The 22,463-nt window shown below is 40.0% G+C and overlaps 1 protein-coding gene across 1 annotated transcript; it reads right to left on the reverse strand.

Annotated features, from left to right (window-relative positions):
- Positions 1–6,198: 6,198 nt before the first annotated feature.
- On the reverse strand, positions 6,199–18,906 carry LOC121505156 (photoreceptor-specific nuclear receptor-like). The gene is made up of 8 exons (XM_041780271.1): positions 18,813–18,906; positions 12,997–13,147; positions 12,022–12,125; positions 11,387–11,686; positions 9,751–9,929; positions 8,913–9,153; positions 7,723–7,828; positions 6,199–6,331 (listed from the first exon to the last, which is right to left on the reverse strand). Exons 1-8 carry the CDS (start codon positions 18,904–18,906, stop codon positions 6,199–6,201), a joined length of 1,308 nt encoding a protein of 435 aa, XP_041636205.1.
- Positions 18,907–22,463: the final 3,557 nt, after the last annotated feature.

Here is a 22,463-nt window from a genome sequence, read left to right on the forward strand (position 1 = left end):
ACCAGTGGTCATAATTATGTTTCAGCAGAAAATGTGCCCTGGAAAGAACTATACAGGATTTGGTCCAATCTAACTGTAAAAATGAAATAAATGACTCTGATACTCACTCTTTGGGCGGTTTGGTTGGCTCTGCATTGTTGGAGTACCAGTCTGAATAGTCATAGTATGAATATTCAAAAGGCTCCAACTCCACCTTGCTTTGATTCATCTCTTCACTCCAGCTGAGTCAGACAGGGGGAAAAATATTAAAAATCCCAAATCGTCCTGGTCGTCCTTCACTTCAGCAGCTTTGGTTGGTGATCTGCTGGTTTTGCTGCAAAGTGTTGGGACAGTTTTCCCTGAAGTCTTGGGTACAATCCAGTCAACCTAAGGCTGAAAGCCTGCAGATTAACAGCTGCCGGGGGGAGTGAGAGGAGGGAGCGGTTCAGTTATTTCAGTCAATAAGAGAGGAAGTGGAGGAAAAAATGAACTGGCATCTCTCTCATCACAGATTTGATATTTTGTTCCACTATTGATACCAGCAGTGAATAAATGCCTTTAATACTGCCTACAAGGGTTTGTGAGTACTGCAGTCAGAGCACCAGAGAAACAATAATACTTTTGTCAGCTTACTTAAAACAGAGGCAGATCCTTCTTCAAGATGATAAATTATATTATTTTATAATAATGAGATTGCTTTAAAAAAAAATGAAAGGGGCCTCAAGGAAAACACTCAAGAAGTAAAACTTTCATATATTTGTGATATATCTCATACAAAGTGAAATATTTCATGACTTTTTTGTTTTAGTCTTGATGATTACTGCTCACACAAATCCACAATCTCAAAATATTAGAACATCACAAAACATCTGTCCAACAAAAGGATTTATAAAACAGAAATGTTGACCTTCTGGAAAATGATGCTCACTTATGCATTCAGTAACTGGCCGGAGTTCCTTTTGCACAAATGACTGCATCTCTGCTTCATGGCATGGAGGCGATCAGTCCGTGGCACTGCTGGGGTTGCTCTGATATCAGCCTTCAGCTCATCTGTATTGTTGAGTCTGGTGTCTCTCATCTTCTTCTTGGTATTTCTCCAGAGACTCTCTACTGGGTTCAGGTCAGACCAGTTGGCTGGCCAATCAAACACAGTAATACTGTGGTCATCAGACCAGTTTCTGTTAGTTCTGGCTTCACCTTGGGCAGGTGTCCTGCTGGAATCTGTATCTCCATAAAGCTTCTCAGCAGATGGAAGCATGAATGCTCTGATATAAATCATGGGGAAAAAAACTATGATTTGATATTCTTATATTTGGAAATGCACCTGTCTATCCAAACAAAGTGGGCCAAACAGGGAACGCACTCTAGTTTTGGAACAACTTCTCCAAATGATCCTTGAGCGAATATGCCCATGATTTTTTCTCTGTTTTCTGGGCTGGTCTAGGTGTGATGTCCATGCATTCAAATCAAACCTGTGGCTCCTTTACCCCAGGTCACTTCACCTCTCTCTCTCCCTAGTTTCTAACTTTATCCACCTTCCTATGTCAAGGAAAGCAAAATAGCCCCAGCATTAACCTAATGTCACAATGTTTTAGCTAAACAACCCTGGTTTTCTAATGATAAAGGGTTTGTTTTGGTTTGCTTGTTTGTTTTCTCTAAGATCTTGTTGGTTTTGGTGTGGAAACCTGCATTTTTATCATAAAAATAATACTGAAACATTCTCTTTTTGAGAGAACTGCAAAAATATTTTTATAAGGAGGAAAAAAAGAAAATTAGCAGGTTGGACACCACTTTAGCTTAGCTGGTAGAACATACAGAGATTGGAGTCCTCTACACACTGTTTTTTTTTTTTGCCTCTCTTAGGCTGTCCTATCTTAATGAAGGTAAAAAGCCACCAAAAAATCTTTTAAAAAATGTGAAAAGTATGTTCAGTTGGGCTTTTGTAATCTTTTATGCAGCTTTTGGACACTGAATATCTGAACTCTTACTCAGCCCTCCCATAGACAGTGATAATCACTTATCATTTGTACACTCTGGGCAGTTTCACTCATAATGTGTGAGATCTGGTGTTTTCTTAAAAGCCCTCTGTGTGAGATTAAGTAATGTCCGTTATTCTCTGCAACGTGCCGTTAACCAGTGTCCCTCCCTCCGCCTGTTACTCAAGAGACTAATCTCATAATAAGATGAAAACCTCTGATTGAAACAGGAGAGACCTTTGTGTGAAAAGAGATTGAGAAAGGCCAAAGTGAGAATGTGGATCGTTTAACACGTGAGGGAAAGCTTTAGCTCAGGATCATTTTAAACTTATGCTTTATGTCAAAGGTACTTCATGTTTGAATCCATCCATCCGTTAACTTTGTAATCTTAGAGTCATAGGGGGCTGGAGATGATTGGGAGAGAGCTCGGTTACACTCTGGACTTCAATCACAGGGTTGACACAGAGAGACAAACAAGCCACCACACTCACATCTAAGGGCAATTTAGAGTCAACAAGTAACCTAACAAGCATGTCTGGACACTGGGAGGAAGAAGGAGTCCCCGGGCATGTAAAGTAAACTGTGCTGGTTTACTGTCCAGTAAATACACAACTTAGGGTGAAGTTTTTTTCTTATTAAAGAGACTTAAATACTAGCCAGCAGTTGTTATTGTGAGCCCAGGAAATGTCAGTTAAATAATTTTAAAAAAGAGCAGAGATGTGAGCGAGACAGTGACTTAGCAGGAAGTGAAAATCACACTTTCAGATTTTAAAGTGTGACTTAGAAAACTGTGTCCTACAGAGCTTTAAACGTTATCAACCACTGGTCTTATTTTCTCGCTCACACTTCACTGTGCGGGTTCAAAGTTTCTTAATCCAGACGTGTGAGCTCACTCATATGACAGGGGCCTGCAGAGGACCAGCTGATCTGATCCCTGGATTTTCTGACTCGCTCAGGACCCATAACTGCTGCTATTTCAACATGTGGGGGGGCTATTCTTACCTCCTGAAACAGCTGAATTAAAGCTGACTGATGAATGTGTGCGCTAAAAGCAGAGCTGTCTGAGTCATCTGGTACTAAAACATTCATTCAAAGCATCCGCCTCCTCTGGTGTTTTAACTGTTTGAAGATAGAAGTAATACTGAGTGACATCTCTTATCAAAATGGCATTTGGTTAAGCTAAACCACCACCAGTTTTAACCTCTACCATCAGCCCATACATCCTGTTTAAAAGAACAGAGAAACTGAATTTACAAAATACCAAAATACTGTTGGATTCACCCTTTTGAATGAGAAACTCAACCAGAGAGGCAGGACACTTTATTCTGCCAGTTTTACAATGTTTGCATGCCTTTAATTCATTTAAGATGAAGAGATGTGGTGCCTATGAAAAGTATTCACCCCCTTGGATGTATCACCCTTTAATTTATTTTATAAATCAATCATGGTCAATATAATGTGACTTTCAAGGGATAGAAGTATAAAGACACCTGTGTCTGGAAGGTCAACTCACAGGTGAATCAGTGTTCCCGGCTACCATTACACCATGAAGACAAAGGAACACTCCAAGCAACTCAGAGAAATGGTTATTGAAAAGTACCAGTCAGGGTACAAAAATAATTCCAAAGCACTGAACATCCCCCAGAGTTCAGTTAAATCCATCATTAAGAAATGTAGGGAATATAGCACATGTGTAAATCTGCCTAGATCGGACCGTCCACACAGACTGAGTGACTGTGCAAGAAGGAGGCTAGCGAGAGACCACCACACATGACTACTTGTAAGGCTTCAGTAGCTGAGATGGGAGAAACTGCATACAACATCTGTTGCCCAGTGTCTTCTATCTGGCCCCATCTCTTATCTCATGTACTGCTGTTACTTCCTTTAATGTTCTCATCTATCTACTAATCTTTAAGGAACTGAAGCTTTATGGGAGAATGGAAAAGAGAAAGCCACTCATATCAAATCTCAGCTAGAGTTCATCAAAAGTCATGTGGGAGACTCCATGGTCAAGTGGAAGACAGTTCTTCGGTGTGATGTGACCAAAATGGTGCTTTTTGGCCATTAGACAGGATGCTATGTTTGGCGGACACCAAACACTGCACATCAGTATAAACCTACCATCCTTACTGTGAAGCACAGTGGTGGCAGCACCATACTGTGGGGATGCTTTTCGGCAGCCAGCCCTGGCAGGCTCGTAGATAGAAAGTAAAATGAATGTGGTGAAACATCTGACAATCATGGAGGACAATCTTATGCAGTCTGCAGGAGAGCTACAGCTTGGGAGATTTCTTTTCCATCAAGACAATGACCTGAAAGCACACAGAGAAAGCTACACAGAAATGGTTTAAAGACAACAAGGTGAATGTTCTGGAGCGTCAAAGCCCAGACCTCGATCCAATAGAGAGTCTGTGGCTTGACTTGAAAAGGGCTGTTCACGCCTGATTCCTGTACAGCCTGACAGAGCTTGGCGGTTTGAATGAAGAATGGAGTAAAACTGCAGTGTCCAGATGTGCAAGCCTGACTGAGACCTATCCACACAGACTTAGTGCTGTGATTGAAGCCAAAGGTGCATCTACTAAATACTGACATGAAGGTGGTGAATATTCATGCAGTTATTTTACATTACATATCTTTAGTCAATTTGCATTAATTATAGAGATCATTTTTCACTTTGACATTAAAGAAGGTATTTTTGTATTTCTTTGTCAGAAAAGTGACAGATGCCTGCAGCCTGCATCACTCTCATCCAGAGTTCCCTGCCTTACTAAACACTGAATCTCCACCTCCTTTAACTTTCTGAAGATAAATTGGAGAAACTGAGCCCAACCAGAAGAGCTGAATGGAAGTTTGTCATCTAAGTAAATAAATGGCTTTGGCTTAATTCTAATAATAGCTGATAATTAGACAAGCTACAGTTGGTACCATATGTTTACTGTATGAGAACGCTGTCTAAGCTGTTGAAGGGGAAAACTGAGCTGAAATAACTAGTTTTAGTTTAGTTTGACGTTGTTTCCTCTGACAAAGCCTGCAGACCCAAACAGCTGTTCAGGTAAACTGAGGTGGAAGAGGAGATAGCCGAACCTCACATTGCAAACTAGTTCCAAACACAGAGGCTTTCAGGGAGTGAAAAATGAAATGTTCAAAAAATATCATGCAGTCAGGCCAGCATCATTACTTGGCCCATTTTTACCTAAAACTTTTGTTGCTTATTGACAGCCATGCCTTTCATTGTTTCAGTCTTTAAACCTTAAGTCAGCAGAGACTCTGAGCAGCTTTATTACCTGAAAACTCCAGTTTCATTCCAGGAAAAACTTTTTTAATTGGCCTTTAAATCAAGTTTTCTATCCAGATAGTAATTGGAACAAAGAGTACAGTAAGGAAGGTTGTGGGTTTGTCAAAACTTTAAACTTTCTCATCAATTATCTGAACAGAAATCTTGAACCAGATTTAATAGGACTCTACCACAGTCCATGCTTTTATCCTGTTACGTATAATGTGTGTGTGTGTGTGTGTGTGTGTGGTGGTGGTGGGGGGTGGGGGGGAGTGGGTGTTTAAAGATTTTCTGTTATATTTTGTCAAACACAAGAGGGCACTGTTTGTCTGACAGAGCTACAGAAGTATCGAGGTCTCTGGGAACACACATCTTATTTTTGATAAGACACAGTGTTTTTTTGGTTCATATTTTACATAGATTAATCATTTAACGCTAAAATTTGCAGAATTTCTGCACTGGAATGTCGTCAATTTCAAATGGTAAAACATAAAAACACACTATACTCATGAATTCAGCTCAACATTCACCACAATCAGCCACACTCTACAAGATAAATTACTTTTCTTTATAAAGTCTGAAGACTCTCATGTGTGAAATCATTAGAAAATAAATGAAAACCACCTACAGCGTTGACATTTTTATAACTTTATCAGGGCATGACAACTTGAATATGACAGTCACAATAAAAAAGCAGATATTTACAGTTGATCTATCACTAACAATGACTGCATTATCACAAAAAACTCAAAAGTATAGAGTGCTAGATGTTGAAATTTGTGAGTCACTGCAGACACAAATCCAAGTCTAAATATGATACAGCGAGCTGGAGTACATTTTCATTCACAGATGAACATTAAAGTGGCTTTAAGACAAAATAACAGCATGCAGAATCTCTGATATGTAAACAGAAATAAGAAGCAAACATCCTTCTTCTAAACACAGAGGTCACTGATGACTGCATGGGCTTTAATTTTTGAACATGTCACACAGAAGCTTCTCCATGGGCGTGTTTCCGATGGTCCTGTGGAAGAACAGCAGCTCTATCCGCTCTGAATTTACAAACCGCAAAGAGGGAAGAAGGAGTAGCAGCTTTCCAAACCTGTGGAGACAAACACAAGAAACAAATATGAAATAAGCTCAAACAATTCCATATCTGCAGTATTGTTAAGACAGAAATGATGCTGACTGTATGGTACATTTACATTAATAGTAAAACTAATTCCATTTGTAGCTTGTTTAGGCTATTTAACTGGACTGCTGTCCAAAATTACATCAATAAAAAGCTCTTTATTGTCAAAGTAATAAAAGATTTCTTCAAAGTAATGCAAATTAGATTTATGTAATAACAAATAAGTGAGTGCATAAATATTCATCCCCTTCAAGTCAGTATTTAGTAGATGCACTTTTGGCTGCAATCACAGCTCTGACTCTGAGCGGACAGGTCTCAGTCACGCTTTCAGGTTGTTGTCTTAAAAAAAAATAAAAAATCTTCTCCTAAGCTGTAGTTCTCTTTCAGACTGCATAAGATTGTCCTCCATGATTTTCCTGTATTTCACCACATTCAATTTACGACCCTAACTCTACAAGACCTCTACGGCCAGCTGCCAGGAGGCAGGAAACACCATAGAACTTTCTTACACTTGACCATGGATTCTCCCACATAGCTTTTGGTGAGTTTTCTCCAACGGTGTCTTTCTTTTTGCTACTCTCCCATAAAGCTTTGACTGCTGAAGAACAGTTGTAGTATGCAGTCTCTCCCATCTCAGCTGCTGAAGCTTGTAACTCCGTCAGAGTAGTCATAGGTGTCTTGGTGCTCTCTTTCACTAGTCTGCTCCTCTCACGGTCACTCAGTTTGTGAGGAATCATGATCTAGGCAGATTTACACATGTACCACATTCCTTCCATTTCTCGATGAAGGATTTAACTGAACTCTGGGGGATGTTCAGTGCCTTTTTGTATCCATCCCCTGACTTATACTTTTCAAAAACCTTCTCTCTGAGTTGCTTGAAGTGTTCTTTTGCCTTCATGGTGTAATGGTAGCCAGGAATATTAATTCACCAGTGACTAGACCTTTCAGAAACAGGCATTTTTATACTACAATTACATGAGACACATTCACTGCAGTCAGGCCATCCCCATCTCACTAACTGTGAGACTACTAGCACCAACTGGCTGGATCTCTGTTGAATTAGGTCAAACACTTTAAAGGGGGAAATATTTATGCACTTATTTAAAATTAAATATTTCTGACATTAAAGAGACGTTTTTGTATTTTTTTGGTCAAAAAAGTTTAATTATCTTTACCATGATTGATTTATAAAATCACTAAAGGGTTAGGGTTCAACATCCAAGGGCATGAGTACTTTTCATTGGCCCTGTATTCATTCATCCATGTAACTGTTCACGTCCTCAAATCTTGAATTAAGATCTACAGATTAAAGAGTGTTTAGGTTTCAGCTGGCTGTAGCAGCTCTGAGGAGGCGCTGTTACCTGGCTGGTTGACTCGGGTAGTGTGAGCGGACATGTTGTCCCAGCATCACCTGGGACTGATCCTGCAGGTTCTCCACTTGTTCTGGATCTTTAAGACCTCGAGTCTCTGAGGACGAACAAACAAATTTTAACAAAAGTCTGAAAAACACTGGTCTCACTCTTGCCACATATCGATGCAGAATGATAGTAGGATTATCTATATCTGTCTCAAAGAGAGGAAATACTGTTTACAATGTGTTTACCCTAAAACATGATTCTAGTTTTGAAGAAATAGACCATTTTTGTTCAATAATTAGACCTAGAATGCTAACTGAGCTCAAATCTTTCACAGGGATCAACACCAGCAGATAATGGACACATAACTGGTGCTCTTATCACTCCTTCTTCCCTCTGTCACCACTGCTCATACATGTGGAAAGCTAACAACAATCCTGACTCCCATGCACAGGCTGCCACCAATAAATCAATGTCTGACGCACATGCCAGTACATACTCCACATACACATCAGATCCAGATCCAAAATCAAGTCCATACTGCCCCCTGCTGACTTGGAAAGAGTTATTCATTCCCTGATCTCACTCTAGTCTGGACAACTGTAACTCCCTCCTTTCTGGTGTCACTCATAAATCCTTCTCCAGAATGCAGCAGTTAGGCTGAAACTGGTTTTAAAAGATGATATTACATCACTCCAATCATCGGCCCCTTCCACTGGCTCCCCGTCTCTTCTTAGAAGCGATTTTAAGAATCTGCTGATTACATTTAAAGCTAAAGCAAACAAAATTTCAGAAATGTCCCTTATGAGCCTCCTTGTGACCTCAGATCTTCAGGTGGGACCCTTCTGGTCATTCCAAAGTCGAGGCTCAAACTTGCCATCAGGGGCCCTCGGCTTTGGAATGACCTGCCTGAGTCATGGTGTGCAGAATTATTATACTCTTTAAAATGTCTAAAATTCACTTTTACAGGCTCACTTATTGAAGGTGATGTCATGTCATGTGATGTCAGGTGATTTTATTGATCTTAACATGTCTATCTGGCCCCATCTCTTATCTAATGTACTGCTGTTACTTCCTTTAATGTTCTCATCTATCTACTAATCTTTAAGGAACTGAAGCTTTTTGCACTTAAGTATCTGGTTCATTTTCCAGCCCCAGTCACTGACGGTGACCGCAGGAAAATAGTGAGGACTGACCTGGTTTAAAGAGCACAATGGCCTTGAGGCAGGCAAACTCCGTAGGGTCAACGGCAAGGGCCTTGAAGCGGCTGAAGACCTCCTGCAGGAGGCGCAGGTCCAGGCTGGTGTAGCTGGTTTTGCCCTGCATGCCGGGGCAGAGGTCTGGCAGAGAGAGCAGCGGGCAGGTGTCCAAAGGAAGAGACCACTGAACAGCACAGAGCAGGAAGAGCTCGCTCCACGCCTCCTCCAGCAGAATCACCTGGTAAGAGATGAACAAAAGACATGTGAAAAAAAATGTAGCAGTTTTTGGCTGAGAAATGTAATTTTGATTTCACATTAAATGCCCAGAAGAGTGGAACAAAAGGGCCTTGAGGTGACATACCCCTAAACTGCAGGTTACTGACAAAAATATCCATAGTAAAACAATTATAACTTGTGTTTATAGTGTTCATTTTACACAAAGAAATACACAACGCATGTGTGTGATGGAGTCAGGGATAATAGCATGGGGCTGTTTTAAAAGGTTTGGACTAGGCCCCTTATCTCCAGTGAAGGCCTAACTAATCTTAATGCTTCAGCACACAAAGACATTTTGGACAGTGCTATACTTCCAACTTTGTGGCAACAGTTTGGGAAAGGCTCTTTTCTATCCAACATATCCAACTTGACTGTGCCTCAGTGCACACAGCAAGGACTATAAAGACATGGTTTGATGAGTTTGGTGCGGAAGAACTTGACTGGCCCACACAGAGCCCTGACCTCAACCCCATCCAGCACCTTTGGGAAGAACTGGGAACAGAGATAATGAGCTAGGCCTTCTCGTCCAACATCAGTGCCTGACCTGATAAATGCTCACCTGGTCTCTGAAGGGCAGGTTGGAAAACACGGGCAGGTTCTTGGCCCACTTCACCGACATGAAGAGCAGCCGGGCTGACGTCTCGTACACGTTTTCAGAGCTGGACGGGTACAGAGCCATGTGGTACTCCGAGGACGCTCGCTCTGGCTCATTGCTCGTCACGTCAATGTTCTCGTCAACTAAAACAGAGAAGAGCCAGTTAGGATCGATGGTACAGGGGGAGGTGACCCACCTAAAGAGTAACTCTCTTTTTGTGTTTTTGTGTAGGAAAGACAGCATAAAGCCATCAGCCTGGTGAGCCACCAGTTCACATATGATAAATAGTTTCACTGATCCTTCATAATATGGATACAGATTCTTTGCAGTCATGTGACTCTGATGAGGTGTGAATGTCCGTTGGGGTTAAGGAAGTGTGGGACAGCCATTAGGAATGAATGGGAACAGGGGAAAGTTAGTATCTTGAACCTCTAAATAGACCTGTGAAGTTAGACAATTTCTACATACAGTGAGTAAAGATCCCTTCACTTAAAAAAGTCAGATTTTTTTTCCACAGTTCAGATGACTTAACTGGTGTGCATCTAACATCATTTAAAGCAGTAGTTCTCAATGTGGAGGCTAAGACCAACTTGGGACTCACGAAATGCCTTCCAATATTTTTAAATGATTTCAAATTGTGTATCTTACCCATTTTATAAAAATACACGCATAAAATTAATCAAGTGTAAAATAAAAACATGGTCATTGGTGAGATTAATACTAAAATCAAAGTAATGTCTAAAACAATCTTAAAATGTAAGTCTGCACACGACTATTCTTGAGTGTGCATGGCTATGTTCAATTATGCTTCAACAACTAACAGAGGAGGTTCACAGTAGGGTGGCCATATGTCCGCTGGACAGAATTTAAATGCCTTGTAAGCTTATTTGTCCTCCTTTTGGAGTTGCACCTGAACGTAACACAGCATATTGTCCAATGCTCTCTTTCTCTGCACATTAGTCCGGTGTTTGTGTGTTAAATATGATCCAGGTAATGTATATACAATGTTGACCAAAACTAAACTTTACCTAACCATCAAAACATATCATGGAAGTCCTTTTAATGTCACCAAAAAACAAAATGTTATCACTGAAATTGACATAATTTAGTGTCATGACTTTTCATTGAATAGTTTGGTAGTATTTTTTTTGCATTTTATAACATATAGCTTGACTGATAGATGGGAATGACTCCCCTGATTCCCTGTGACCCTTGAAGTAATCATTTGTCACTGTTTTGATTGAGTGCCCCCTGGTGGTAGACTTTGCACACTTGGTATTCAAAACATTGTTGATAGTTTTACAGAGTAGCACTTTATGTCTTGCAAAAAAACTATTAAGTTTTAAATGTTCAAAGTTTTTCAGTGGCATTAAATTAAAAATTCCCCTTATAGCCGCACAATATTTCAGTTAAAGAAACCAATAAAGAGTTTGATTAACCTGATATCTCTGCTTCTGCAAGTTTCATGCAAAAACAATACATTTAAAGGGAAAAAATGAACTTTTAGTAATGTTTTCTTGAAGTCTTTTCACCATGATTTCAAAGCAATGTTTCACAATAATCTGTGACTTCTAGGTTTGGGATTTTAAACCCTCCTCACCATCTTCAGGCTCCAGTTTGGCGCAGGTCTCGGCCGTCATGAGGCTGGCCATGAAGCGGTGGTTGTTCTGGGGGCTGACGCAGCGCTGGGGGGCCACAGAGGAGGTGATGGCCACAGAGGAGCTGATGTGGGGCCACGTGATGACGGAGCTGCTGGAGGAGGAAGAGGAGGACGACGACGAAGAGGAGGATGAGGAGGTGGGCTCCCGTGTGGTGGCTAGGTGCTCCTTTTCAGGGTCTAAGTCGATGGAGTCCAGACGGACCTGAGCTGTGCTGCGGGGCTGACGCTCATTCTGCACCGCTGCAGGGAATAAGGGAGGAATGATCAGAGTCAGACTACAGGAAAATCTCCTCTAAAGCCTTCACTATTACCATGCACAGATTCAAATTCAAACCTCTTACAGTGACAGTGAATGCTTCCATTAATTATGAATTTAATGTTTGCTCCATGTTTATATTGTTATCACTGGTGCAGCTGTGTGACTTTAGTAAATGTTCTTATCTACAGTGGTTAATTCAACCAAGGAAGAAGTTTTCATGTCTAAAGTTTCTGCCTTTAAGGGTCATTGCAACTGAAAAAAATGTATCAACCGTTGGACTGAGTGATATGTACTGAGGCAGTCATAGCTCTCTCACCGTCTTTATTCATGCCGGCCTGCAGACACTTCTTCAGCCGACACGCCTGGCACTGGTTACGATGAGCTTTATCCACCGGACACATCCCTGTTCCTGCCTGACATCTGAGTACACACAAACAAGACAAAACACCATCAGAACGTCATCCGAGAAACAGAAATCCAGCCTAAAATCCACCTGAAAGTCACCTATTACCTACTGTATGTAAGGAGATGTCCAGAGTCAGCTCTACACAAGCCATATACAAGTTCTATGAGCTTTCACAACCTTAAATTATCATCTTTAACATGTTTGTTATCAGTTTTTCATTCCTTAATTTGATAATCATGCAGTGGTGGACTCAGGATGTTGGAGGGGCAGGGTGAAAATGATGAAAAAGGCACCTGCTAATGCATTGGGGGATCAGTGCACAAAGGTCGTCTTACATTTTTAGTAAAATGGTCTAAAAGGTTATAAGGTTATGATGAAACATTTTATTTTGTAATTATACCCACTACACCTCTAATAAAAAGATGAGGAATTACCAGAAGGACCCACCACCATCTTCTTAACAAGAGTGGCCCAAGTTATTTAAATATTTCCATCATAACCATCATAAAATGTTTGTAATGGAAAGTGGGGCACTTTGGACTGAGATGGAGCAAAGGATGTGGTGGAAAAAGAGAGGGAGAAATATCCTTCAAAATAAAAGCTCATCATAGACTTTTTGTCACAATTTTTTTTTCCAGGCTCTAGAATTGGCTTTGTGATCCCCCTTTGGGTTTAGACCAGCCATTTCAAAATCAAGGCCTTAGAAGGCATTCAACCAAGTTTTGTCTGATATGATAGCACCCCGGAGGATGTTCTTCATTGCTACTTTCACTGAAAGGGCACCAAGAGAGCACTAACTATCGGGTTCATGGAACTGTTAATGTGTGTGTCTACAGTTAACGGCAATCTAGAAAGAGCAGACATGGTTGTCATGATCTCTCTGACCTGTAGATGAGCCTCCTCCTCACGCTGCGTTTGAAGAAGCCGCTGCAGCCGTTGCAGGCGTAGATGCCGTAGTGTTTCCCGCTGCTGGTGTCTCCGCACACTTTGCAGACCAGAGCTGGGCTCAGAGCTTTCCCCGGGGCCGGGCTCTTGGCTGTGAGTCAAGCAGAGCGACACGGGGCAGGTCAGTTAGTGGCATTCATGTTAGTCTTATTGTTCCAGCAGACGTGTGTGCCTGCCATCTGCACCGTCAGCTCGGCCTGCATGGAGCACTAAAGCTGGACGGACCACAATCTACTATAACAACAGCCATTTAAAAACTACTATAATACACGACACTGACATTAACAAGAAAGAACTGGAGGATTATTAACAACTCAAACATATCCATCCAAATTAACCTGTTTATTATACATTTAGCTTCTGGTTGCATCATATTTATCCATTTTCACATTTTTCTGGTTAAATGAGGTGATACATCACAGCTTATATTTTAGATTTCTTGTGCAGACTACTACTACTACTTATGTCAAAGAAATGCACTTGAAATTGAACTCAGTTTTTACTCAGTGTTCCATACGGGAATACAAGAAAAGTCATTAAAAAGTCTTCTCCCTGGAAAAACATTCACCATGTGTTCACCTCAACTTTTAACACTACACAGCTAAATTTGTTAAAGGAATAAATAAGAATTTTAAAAAAGGATTAAAAAGCAGAGCAGCTCAGAAAATCATGAAGAAATTGCTGAGGATTAAGAAAAATAATTCAAAAATGCAAAGAAATATAGTAAAAATGGCAAAAGGTAGCATTAAAATAAACAGAAATCATGTCAGCTAAGAAAAATTAGTTTAAAAAAGCAAATAAATTATTCTAAAACTGTGGGAAAACTTTTGTGGCATTTAAGGAAATTAATTCAAAATAATTTATCATATAAAACATACAGCAGAAAATAAATGGAAATTATAAATAATTCAAGGAACATTTTGTAATAATTGTGTTTTGAGGAAAAAAAACTTCAACCTCTATTTCAATGTTCTTCATGATCTATTTTGCCTCTATTACCTGATGTTATTCTTATATAATGCTGATCATGTTCTTTGGATGGGATCGATCGTTAAAAGTAGGAGAAGACCAGCGTTTGTAGCTGAATTCCTCCTTGTACAGTAAAAATGAATACACAGGCAGTTTCACCTTCAGGCAAAGGTAAACTAGTACCTGGGGGCCTCTTGTTTCAAGGGTCTTCAAGATAAGGCCAATAAAGGTAACCTTGCAAAGCAGATGGATACACCCATTTCTGTGTTTCTCACTGGAGAATCCATCTGGCAAAGCTCCCGTCTGAACTGTCTGGGCCTGGTTAGAAAGTGACAGGACCAATCAGCGACGAGGGGCAGTAATCTCAGGCACGGCCGGTGCAATTATGGCAGAAGGCATTAGAGTGGATGCTGCTAAAGCGCCAGTTTTATCAGAACTTGACGACATGTCTTCGTTAAAAGAAGAACAAAGAACAGCAGTGAGTTGTTTTCGTTTCAAAAATGACAGAAGTCGTGTACTGACTCGCTACAGTCACCATGGTTCGCTTTTTTTTTCCTCGGTAGCTGCGACGACGTCACGTGTTTTGTTGCTCTGATTGGCCTGTAAAGATGTGACAGAACGTTCATCCAGTCATCCTTGGAGTTGTTTTCAAATTTTCTGCCCTTTCCCAGACGATTAGTATTGAAGGCTTCCCAGATGGACATGTGAAACACATCCATCTGGCATGTCAGGTTACAATAAAGGTGCATCAGAGTGAAGTATATGCCTAAAGTTACCTTCAATAATAAAGATATCAAATATAAATAAGAGTGAACAATATAGCGTCAAAATAGATCTTTATCCAAAAAAGCCCATTTCGATAGCCTCTGATCCCAACAGCCAGGTCTAAACCCTTCAAAAAGCCCATAAAGGTCTTTATATCAAGCTGATGATGACAATGAAATGATGATTACTGTATGGTATAATCACTTCAAAAATAAAGTGTGATCTGTGTCAGAAGAATGAGTTTTTGAACTAATAGAGATTTCCCATTTTAATTTTTCTAAGATCCACCTGGCCTGGAAACATGTCCCTGAAAAGAGTTGCTCCAAAATGTTCTCACATGCTTTGACTGCTTTTAGCTAAATAAGGAATGGCCTCATACTGGTCTTTGCCTGTGGCCTCTAAATGACTTAAACCGCCCCTACAACAAACTTAACTGGAGTAACTTGTTTGAGGAGATATGTTCTTACTCTCCCAGCAATAAAAAAAAATAAATACAAGAGTTCTGATAAAATGTATTGATGTCCAATCTTTCGTCAAAACAACAGACAAGTATTGATATGATCAACAAAGACTCAGCTCATCAAGGAGAATCAATGATGGTTTTAATATCAATAAAAACTAATGCCCCCACTTCAGTTCCATTCAACTTAAAGCTTTGTCAGTATTTTCATCATTTTATTTTAAATTGATTGAAGTATTGATAGTACATTAGTGTGAGCATCTTATATTTATATTACTATAACTATATGGCTTGTTTATGAGTCCATAATATAATTGGAATTCTCTGAACATTTAAGATGAACCATTGAACAACTACCAGACTGTCTACTCTCCTGTTGCGACTCAGCCTGTCTTTGTCTCACTGATACACATCCATTCTTGCACAGGAGTCACTTGTTCTTTACAGTAAAAAAGGATATGGGTGAGTATAAATCAGTATGGAATCAGCCGTAGTTTGAATTACCAGGGAGCTAAGGGGAGCTCAGCTCACCTGAAAGCCTTAAATGTGATGTTTTGGCTGAGCTCTGAAAAGTTGTAGATTATTTTATTTCATATACATTCAATTTCCTGAAATATAAAACCATTAGTGTCAAATTAAGTTTCTTTAATCATCCACAAATGAAGTAAACTCTGCGTCTGTACCTGCTGGGGTCATTCATGCCTGGCAGTGCTGCACTGACATAAGGCCCAGACTTTCGTACGTAGGCACCTGAACTTATTAGTGAGTTGATGTTTTTCTCAAGCATTTTTTGGGTGTAACAGTGTGTTTCCTGTAATGATTTTTTGACGTATTTTTGCTCTGGTTTTCTCTAAATGAAATTGTTGTGCAATACTTGATTTGGTATTGTGCCTAATCAACAGGGTACTGACATTAACTTCCTGCTGTAGCAGAACGTCTGTTAACTCTGACGTTGACCAATGCTCCACTCTTATATTTGCATGTAACCTAGAAGGCTGTGGTGCACACTGGAGAGAGAGCCCCCCAAAAGCCACTGTATAATTTGAATAGTGGTATTAGCTAAAATAAGCTTTGAAGTATCAGCATACCAAATATTAGAGAAAAAGCATAGATTATAGTCGCATAAAACCTAAAAAAATATGTTACACGTGTTTTTCTTACTAAAAGAGTTTAATGTAAACATATATTTAGTTAATATATGCAACCTAATTCTGACAAATTTAGCCATGATCAAGCCATGAGATATCTGGTGCCCCTCTAGAGGAAGCCTGGACCACAGGTTGGTGATCAGTGTTTTAACTAAAGGCTTGGTATTTTTTGACCATTATGCCAAGGATAGGAGAATGTAAAGACCATGCAAGGGTTAAGAGAAACTGCTTAAAAATTTTGAAAATGCTGTACAAATATGAAAAACTGGTTTTAAAAATCAAGAAAAAATGTAACTTTGAAGACAAATCAGTAAAAACAAAAAGGGAAAGCAGGTTAAATAGGGGATCAACAGGGATTCACGATATCAACTTTGGCAGATATGAACATTTCTGCCATTATTCACAGCTGACACATCAGCTGCAACGGCCTGAGCACACTGAGTCTGCTCATGGCTTGAATTACAGTACAGTCTTAATTTTGAGCTAATCAGTCATCAGTTTTTCCGAACAGATTTGATACTTTGCTTCATTTCTCATCCATCCAAGTCATTGAAATGGGTATTTTAATTTTTTTTAAGTGGCTACAGCTCCCTTTCTTTCTGTCTCTCCCCCACACTAAAACTTTAATACCCTGATTTGCCAATGAATTCTGTGGACACCAACCACTGAACATAAAAGATTACAGTAAAAATTTGTTCTCACAGCCTGTAAAAAAGATCATTTTTAAAAGTTGAGCTCGCTCTCCATCTTGGCGCAGCACAGTGATGCAGAAGCTTGTACGATAACCAAAATATAAAGGTCTCTGTCTAGATGGATCCTGTATTTCCTTTTTCTCTTTTTGGAGTGAAAGAGGCACAGAATCACCTTTAATGCATTTTTTCTTTGCAGAACAAGAACATTAAGTCTTCTTGACTTGAAAAATGAATCTGAAAACAAAAGACTCAGCATGCAAAGACCTTAGATATAGGCCTATATGAGCTGTAAATATCAACCAAATATTCAAATAAGTAGATGTAGTTTTAGGAGGGACCAACAGATCTACGTCAGCTAAAGTCTATTTCTTCTGAGTTTTTGCTAAATCAAATATAAAAAATCAGTAAAGAAACATCAAGAAAAACTGTAAATTTGACAAGAAATGAGTTCAAAGTACAAAAAATGTTAGACTAAAGAAAAATCAGAAAATAATAGGGATGTACCATATGGCATGATATCAGTTCTGGGACGTATAAAGATAATTACTATGTTCTGGTTTAGCTCAGTTGCTAGAGTGCGTGCACATTCACAGAAGCTGCTGTCATTGATGCTTTTTGCAGGATGGTGCATGTTTGGTGCTGTTGTTCTCCACTCTTTCCCCATGTGTCCTGTCTCTATTCAGCTGTCCTATCAAATAAAGGTAAACCAACACTAATATTGCATTAAAAAGATAAAAGTTTAAAAGAAATAAATTATCTGTATCGACAGATATTTACAACTGATGTATCATTTATTAATATCAGACTTTATCGGCTGTAAAGTAGGCTTTTTATGGAGGTTTTGGCTTATTTATAGTAGCCCTGGGCAATAATTTGAAAATTAGATTAAATCGCAAAATGGCCTGCTGCAGCTTTCAAATCACAAAAGTTGAAATATTTCTTTAACCTGAAATTTGAGTCAAAATACCGATTTAAAACTTTTTTTTTTTGCAGCAGATACATGATGCGTTACATATCATGCGAACATTCAAGACCTATTTTTTTGAATAGTCAACAAAAATTCCTACTTTCTTAATTTTTGTACTATGAGGATGACATAAAAATGATTATTCCCTTCAATACAACAATTCATATCAAAACCACCAATTTTTTCAGCCCTAGTTTTATATCCTATTATGTTAGTTATAATACAGAACAGTTGATTGCTTGCGTTTGTTGGAAAATACATAAGATGAGGAACTTAAGGAATAATTGCATATCAAATCACAATCATAATATTGGGGGAAAAAATGCAATCAGATTATTTTCTTAAATAGTTCAGCCCTAATTTATACATCCATACTGATGTCAGTATTGAGGCTAAATTTGTAAATATTGGCAGATCAGATACTGATGAAAAATTAACATCATGCATTACTTGAAAATAAATTAACATACATTTTCTAGTAATCAAGAAATAGTTGTTCAGATTATCAAGAAAAAGTATAAAACAAGGAAAGAGTGAGTTTTTAATGCTTGTCTGGTGTCAGTGAAGCTTTCAAAACTTATATCCATACACATTTAATTAAAAAGAGGAAAAAAGATTATAAATTGGTGAAATATGATTTAAAATAAAATATTTGGTATGAGAAGTTCAATATTCTCTGCATTTTTCTTTCTGATGTCAGGCAGGGTTTGTATTCAATCCTTCCATCTTTGTGAGCACCCGTGTGAAACTCTTACCTCCTCTGCTGTCGTCTGTGCCGCCGCTCCCCGAGGACTCAGTGGGGGACGAGGACGCCATCATGGGGATCTTGCTCAGGTGATCCTCCATCATCTCTCTTCTTTAAATGTCTCTTGGATTGATGAAGAGGAGATATGACAAACTTCAGGTCCTCTTCTGTCGAGTTTGTAGATAAAATTTCCACACTAAAACTTCCTCTTTAGAGTGAACACGTGTCACTGTGGGGCCTCCGGTGGTCTCCGGGTGGGCAGATGGTGGGTTGAGTCCCTCTCTACTGTGTGGAGCTGCAGATGGGTCGGGGTCCTGCCATCAACTAACACTTGTTGCTCGTGGACAGGTTGCGCATGCTCCCTCCCTCTGGGGTCCGTCAGTGTCTGTGGGTGCTCCTCCTCGGTGGTGGCTCCTCAAAAGGGAGTCCATGAGGAGGAGGGGGGGTTAGGGATTAGCCCCATGCGCTGTGTAAGCAGCATGCTTCTTTGTCATCCTCTTAATCTTTACTGTTCATCTACTGGATCAATCAGTCACATTGCTGGAACATGGGTGCTCACACTCGGATCTTCATCAACAAAAAAAAACAAACAAGGATGAGGTCCGGAAACTTCTGTGTTTGTAACTTAAGACCGGCTCCCCTCCAGCTCCTCTGCTCCTGTCTCCTCTGTCATCCATCGCTCATCACTCCTCTTCTGTATCTGCATTTAAACTGATGATTACACGACCTGCACGTTATTATATTTACCAGCCTCTTCAATTTGTATTTCCCCTCCAAATTCCAGCTCCATTTCCCCTCGCTGTATATTTGATCTGTGTGATTGCCTCCCCTTCATAAAGACCCCCAGTGTTTGCAGAAGAGCTGCACATTAACTCCCATTTAGCTCGTTTTTTTTCTCCTTTCTTTCTTTTTGACAAACTAGAGATCATCCGCTTCCCTCTGGATGCTCGAACAAAAAGGTCACAGAGGGAATAATGGAGTTTGAATGCACCGTACGATAATTTGGCTCTCCCATTAATTATTTAGGAGCTAAAAATCAGCCTACATTTGGCATTTACATAGGCAGCGGTTTGTTGACTTCAGCACTAAAAACTTGAGGGTTAAAATAAAGAGGAAGCGGTGTTGTAATTAGGTTTAAATGAATTGACTTGTCGTTTACCAAATGTCAAACAGATATGAAAAACACTTTGGATTATTGCTGTAATTATGTCCAAACAAGACTAAAAATAAGGACAAAATTGAGCCCCAAAAGGGAAAGGGAAATCATGATGAATGCTGAGTTTAAAGCAGGTGACAGACACAGCTTATCTGACAGTTTGGTGTTTCTTTATTCATCAGCCATATTTCTGTTTTTCCCTCCTTTGTTTCTTGCCACAGTTGGGTGAATTGAGTGAATGATTTTAATCTGAAAGGATGCTTGTTTTTGTGTTTTGTTTTTCTGTTCTTTGTGGTAGGTGGTGTGGTGTCTGCAGGAGCAGCCATCCTCTTAATCTACAACCAACAACCCATCCAGCAACAGATGCTGGCTTTTGTATATCACACTACTTCTGCTGCTTAACCACTAAGATGAGGGAAGCAACTTGAAGGAAAATCGCCCTTCCATCCCCAATGTGTTGCTAGAAAATCCCAGAACAGCAAACTATGATTTGTCCTTCCCTGCCTCTGATTGGCTTACCCTGATAAATTACCCACAAAACAAAAGATAAGGTAAAGCAAGTACAAGCAACTTAGAGGCAGAGTCATGCCTTCCACACCTTCATTTCAGGTATAAGAGCACATGCCTTGGTCCTGTATTGTTCCGGCTTCCTGATGACCATCGTCCAAGCCAATGCCAGCTCCATGCCCCATTTTTACCCTCCCTGTGGACCCCTCCTTGATGCACGCAGCCGCTCCAGATGTATGGACCAGCTCACCGGCCCTTCTAGAAGAAGAACTGGGCTGGTTGTTGTGGTAGTGTGATTGGTAGTAAGCTTGTTTCTTTAATAGTGTAGGTTCATGTTTTGCCAATCAAGTGTATGGGTGTCGAATTGATGCTTTGACTTATATCTACGTTCGTGGCTGTTTTGAAATGTCACGCTCACAAGATTTAAAGCTACAATGACCTTTGACCTCACCTGACACACCAGGTAGATTGGTGCCACTGCCATGCTTCTCTGTTTGGCAGTCAGATGGGTGAGTCTGGGTTTAGTGGATGCTGGGAGAACATGCCTGACTACATTTTGCTAACTGTGAAGTTTGGTGGAGGAGGGATTATGGTATGGGGCTGTTTTTCAGGGTTTGGACTAGGCCTCAGGGGCAGCACGGCAGCGCAGTGGTTAGCGCTGTTGCCTCACAGCAAGAAGGTTGCTGGTTTGATTCCCGGTCAGGGCCTTTCTGTGTGGAGTTTGCTTGTTCTCCCCGTACATGCGTAGGTTCTCTCCGGGTACTCCAGCTTCCTCCCACCACCAAAAACATACTCATTAGGTTCACTGATCACTCTAAATTGGCCGTAGGTGTGAATGTGAGCGTGCCTGGTTGTCTGTTTCTATATGTAAGTTCTGCGATTGACTGGCGACCAGTCCAGGGTGTACCCCGCCTTTCGCCCAATGACAGCTGGGATAGGCTCCAGCCCCCCCCCCAGCCCAGAACGGAATAAGGGGTATAGAAATGGATGGATGGATGGACTAGGCTTCTTATCTCCAGTGAAGACCAATCTTAATGCTTCAGCACACCAAGACATTTTTGACAATGCTATGCTTCAAACTCTGGGACAAATAACAGGTATAAAAAGTTTTGAATTATTTACAAATTACAAATTACTTTAATCAACAAATGTGATTAAAGCTGATACGGCTGAAATGTATGACAAAAAAATGAAATTTTTAGCATGTATTGGTATAAACTGGTCGTTCCCAAATGGTGTAGCAAGACATGTCTAGGAGTGCATTGTGACAACTAAACATCAAGTAAAGATGACATGTTAAAGAGGCCATTTCACATGGATATAAGCTTGCAGTGCCTTGAGATTGTGACATGATCTTAGGTGTGCCTTAAACGAAAAAAAAAAAAAAACAACATTTGAAAATGTTTATATCTGGTGCCCTAGAATACAGGAAATGGCATCTTCTTAATTGAAAATGTTCTGGGGGAAGACACCCAGACCCCCTAGGGATTTATTTATTTATTTCTGTGTGTTGTTCACAGTCCAACGTTGAATCTACACAGTTCTTGTGGATGCTGATCCTAACTATAAACTAACTTGAGTAGTCTGTCTAGTTAGTTTGTTTTAAGGCTATATAATGTGCCATTTGTAGAACATATAAACATGTCTAAAGTGCCCTCGAAAACACACGAAACTTAGTGCCCTCTTCGGCGAGAACGAGCTGTATGTACCCTCTTTTTTCTATTCGCCCCTGCCCTTGAAAAAGTCTGTGCACGCCACTGTTCACAGGGTTGCAGTTGCTTCAACTTAACACATCTATAGCTATCTTTGATAATGATGCACATTGGTCCAGTCATTTTCTCACCAGGAAAAAGCATATTAGCTTGAAATTCTGTGGGATGGATCCACTAGATCTCTGGTTCCCAACCTTTTTTTCCTTAGGGCCCCCCTTTGTCAGGCTAAAACAGTGTATCACCATTTTTCATTATTCTATTTTTTTCACATAAATCACTGTTATTA

Source organism: Cheilinus undulatus, linkage group 1 (assembly GCF_018320785.1).
Source record: "Cheilinus undulatus linkage group 1, ASM1832078v1, whole genome shotgun sequence".
NCBI classification, from domain to species: Eukaryota; Metazoa; Chordata; class Actinopteri; order Labriformes; family Labridae; genus Cheilinus; species Cheilinus undulatus.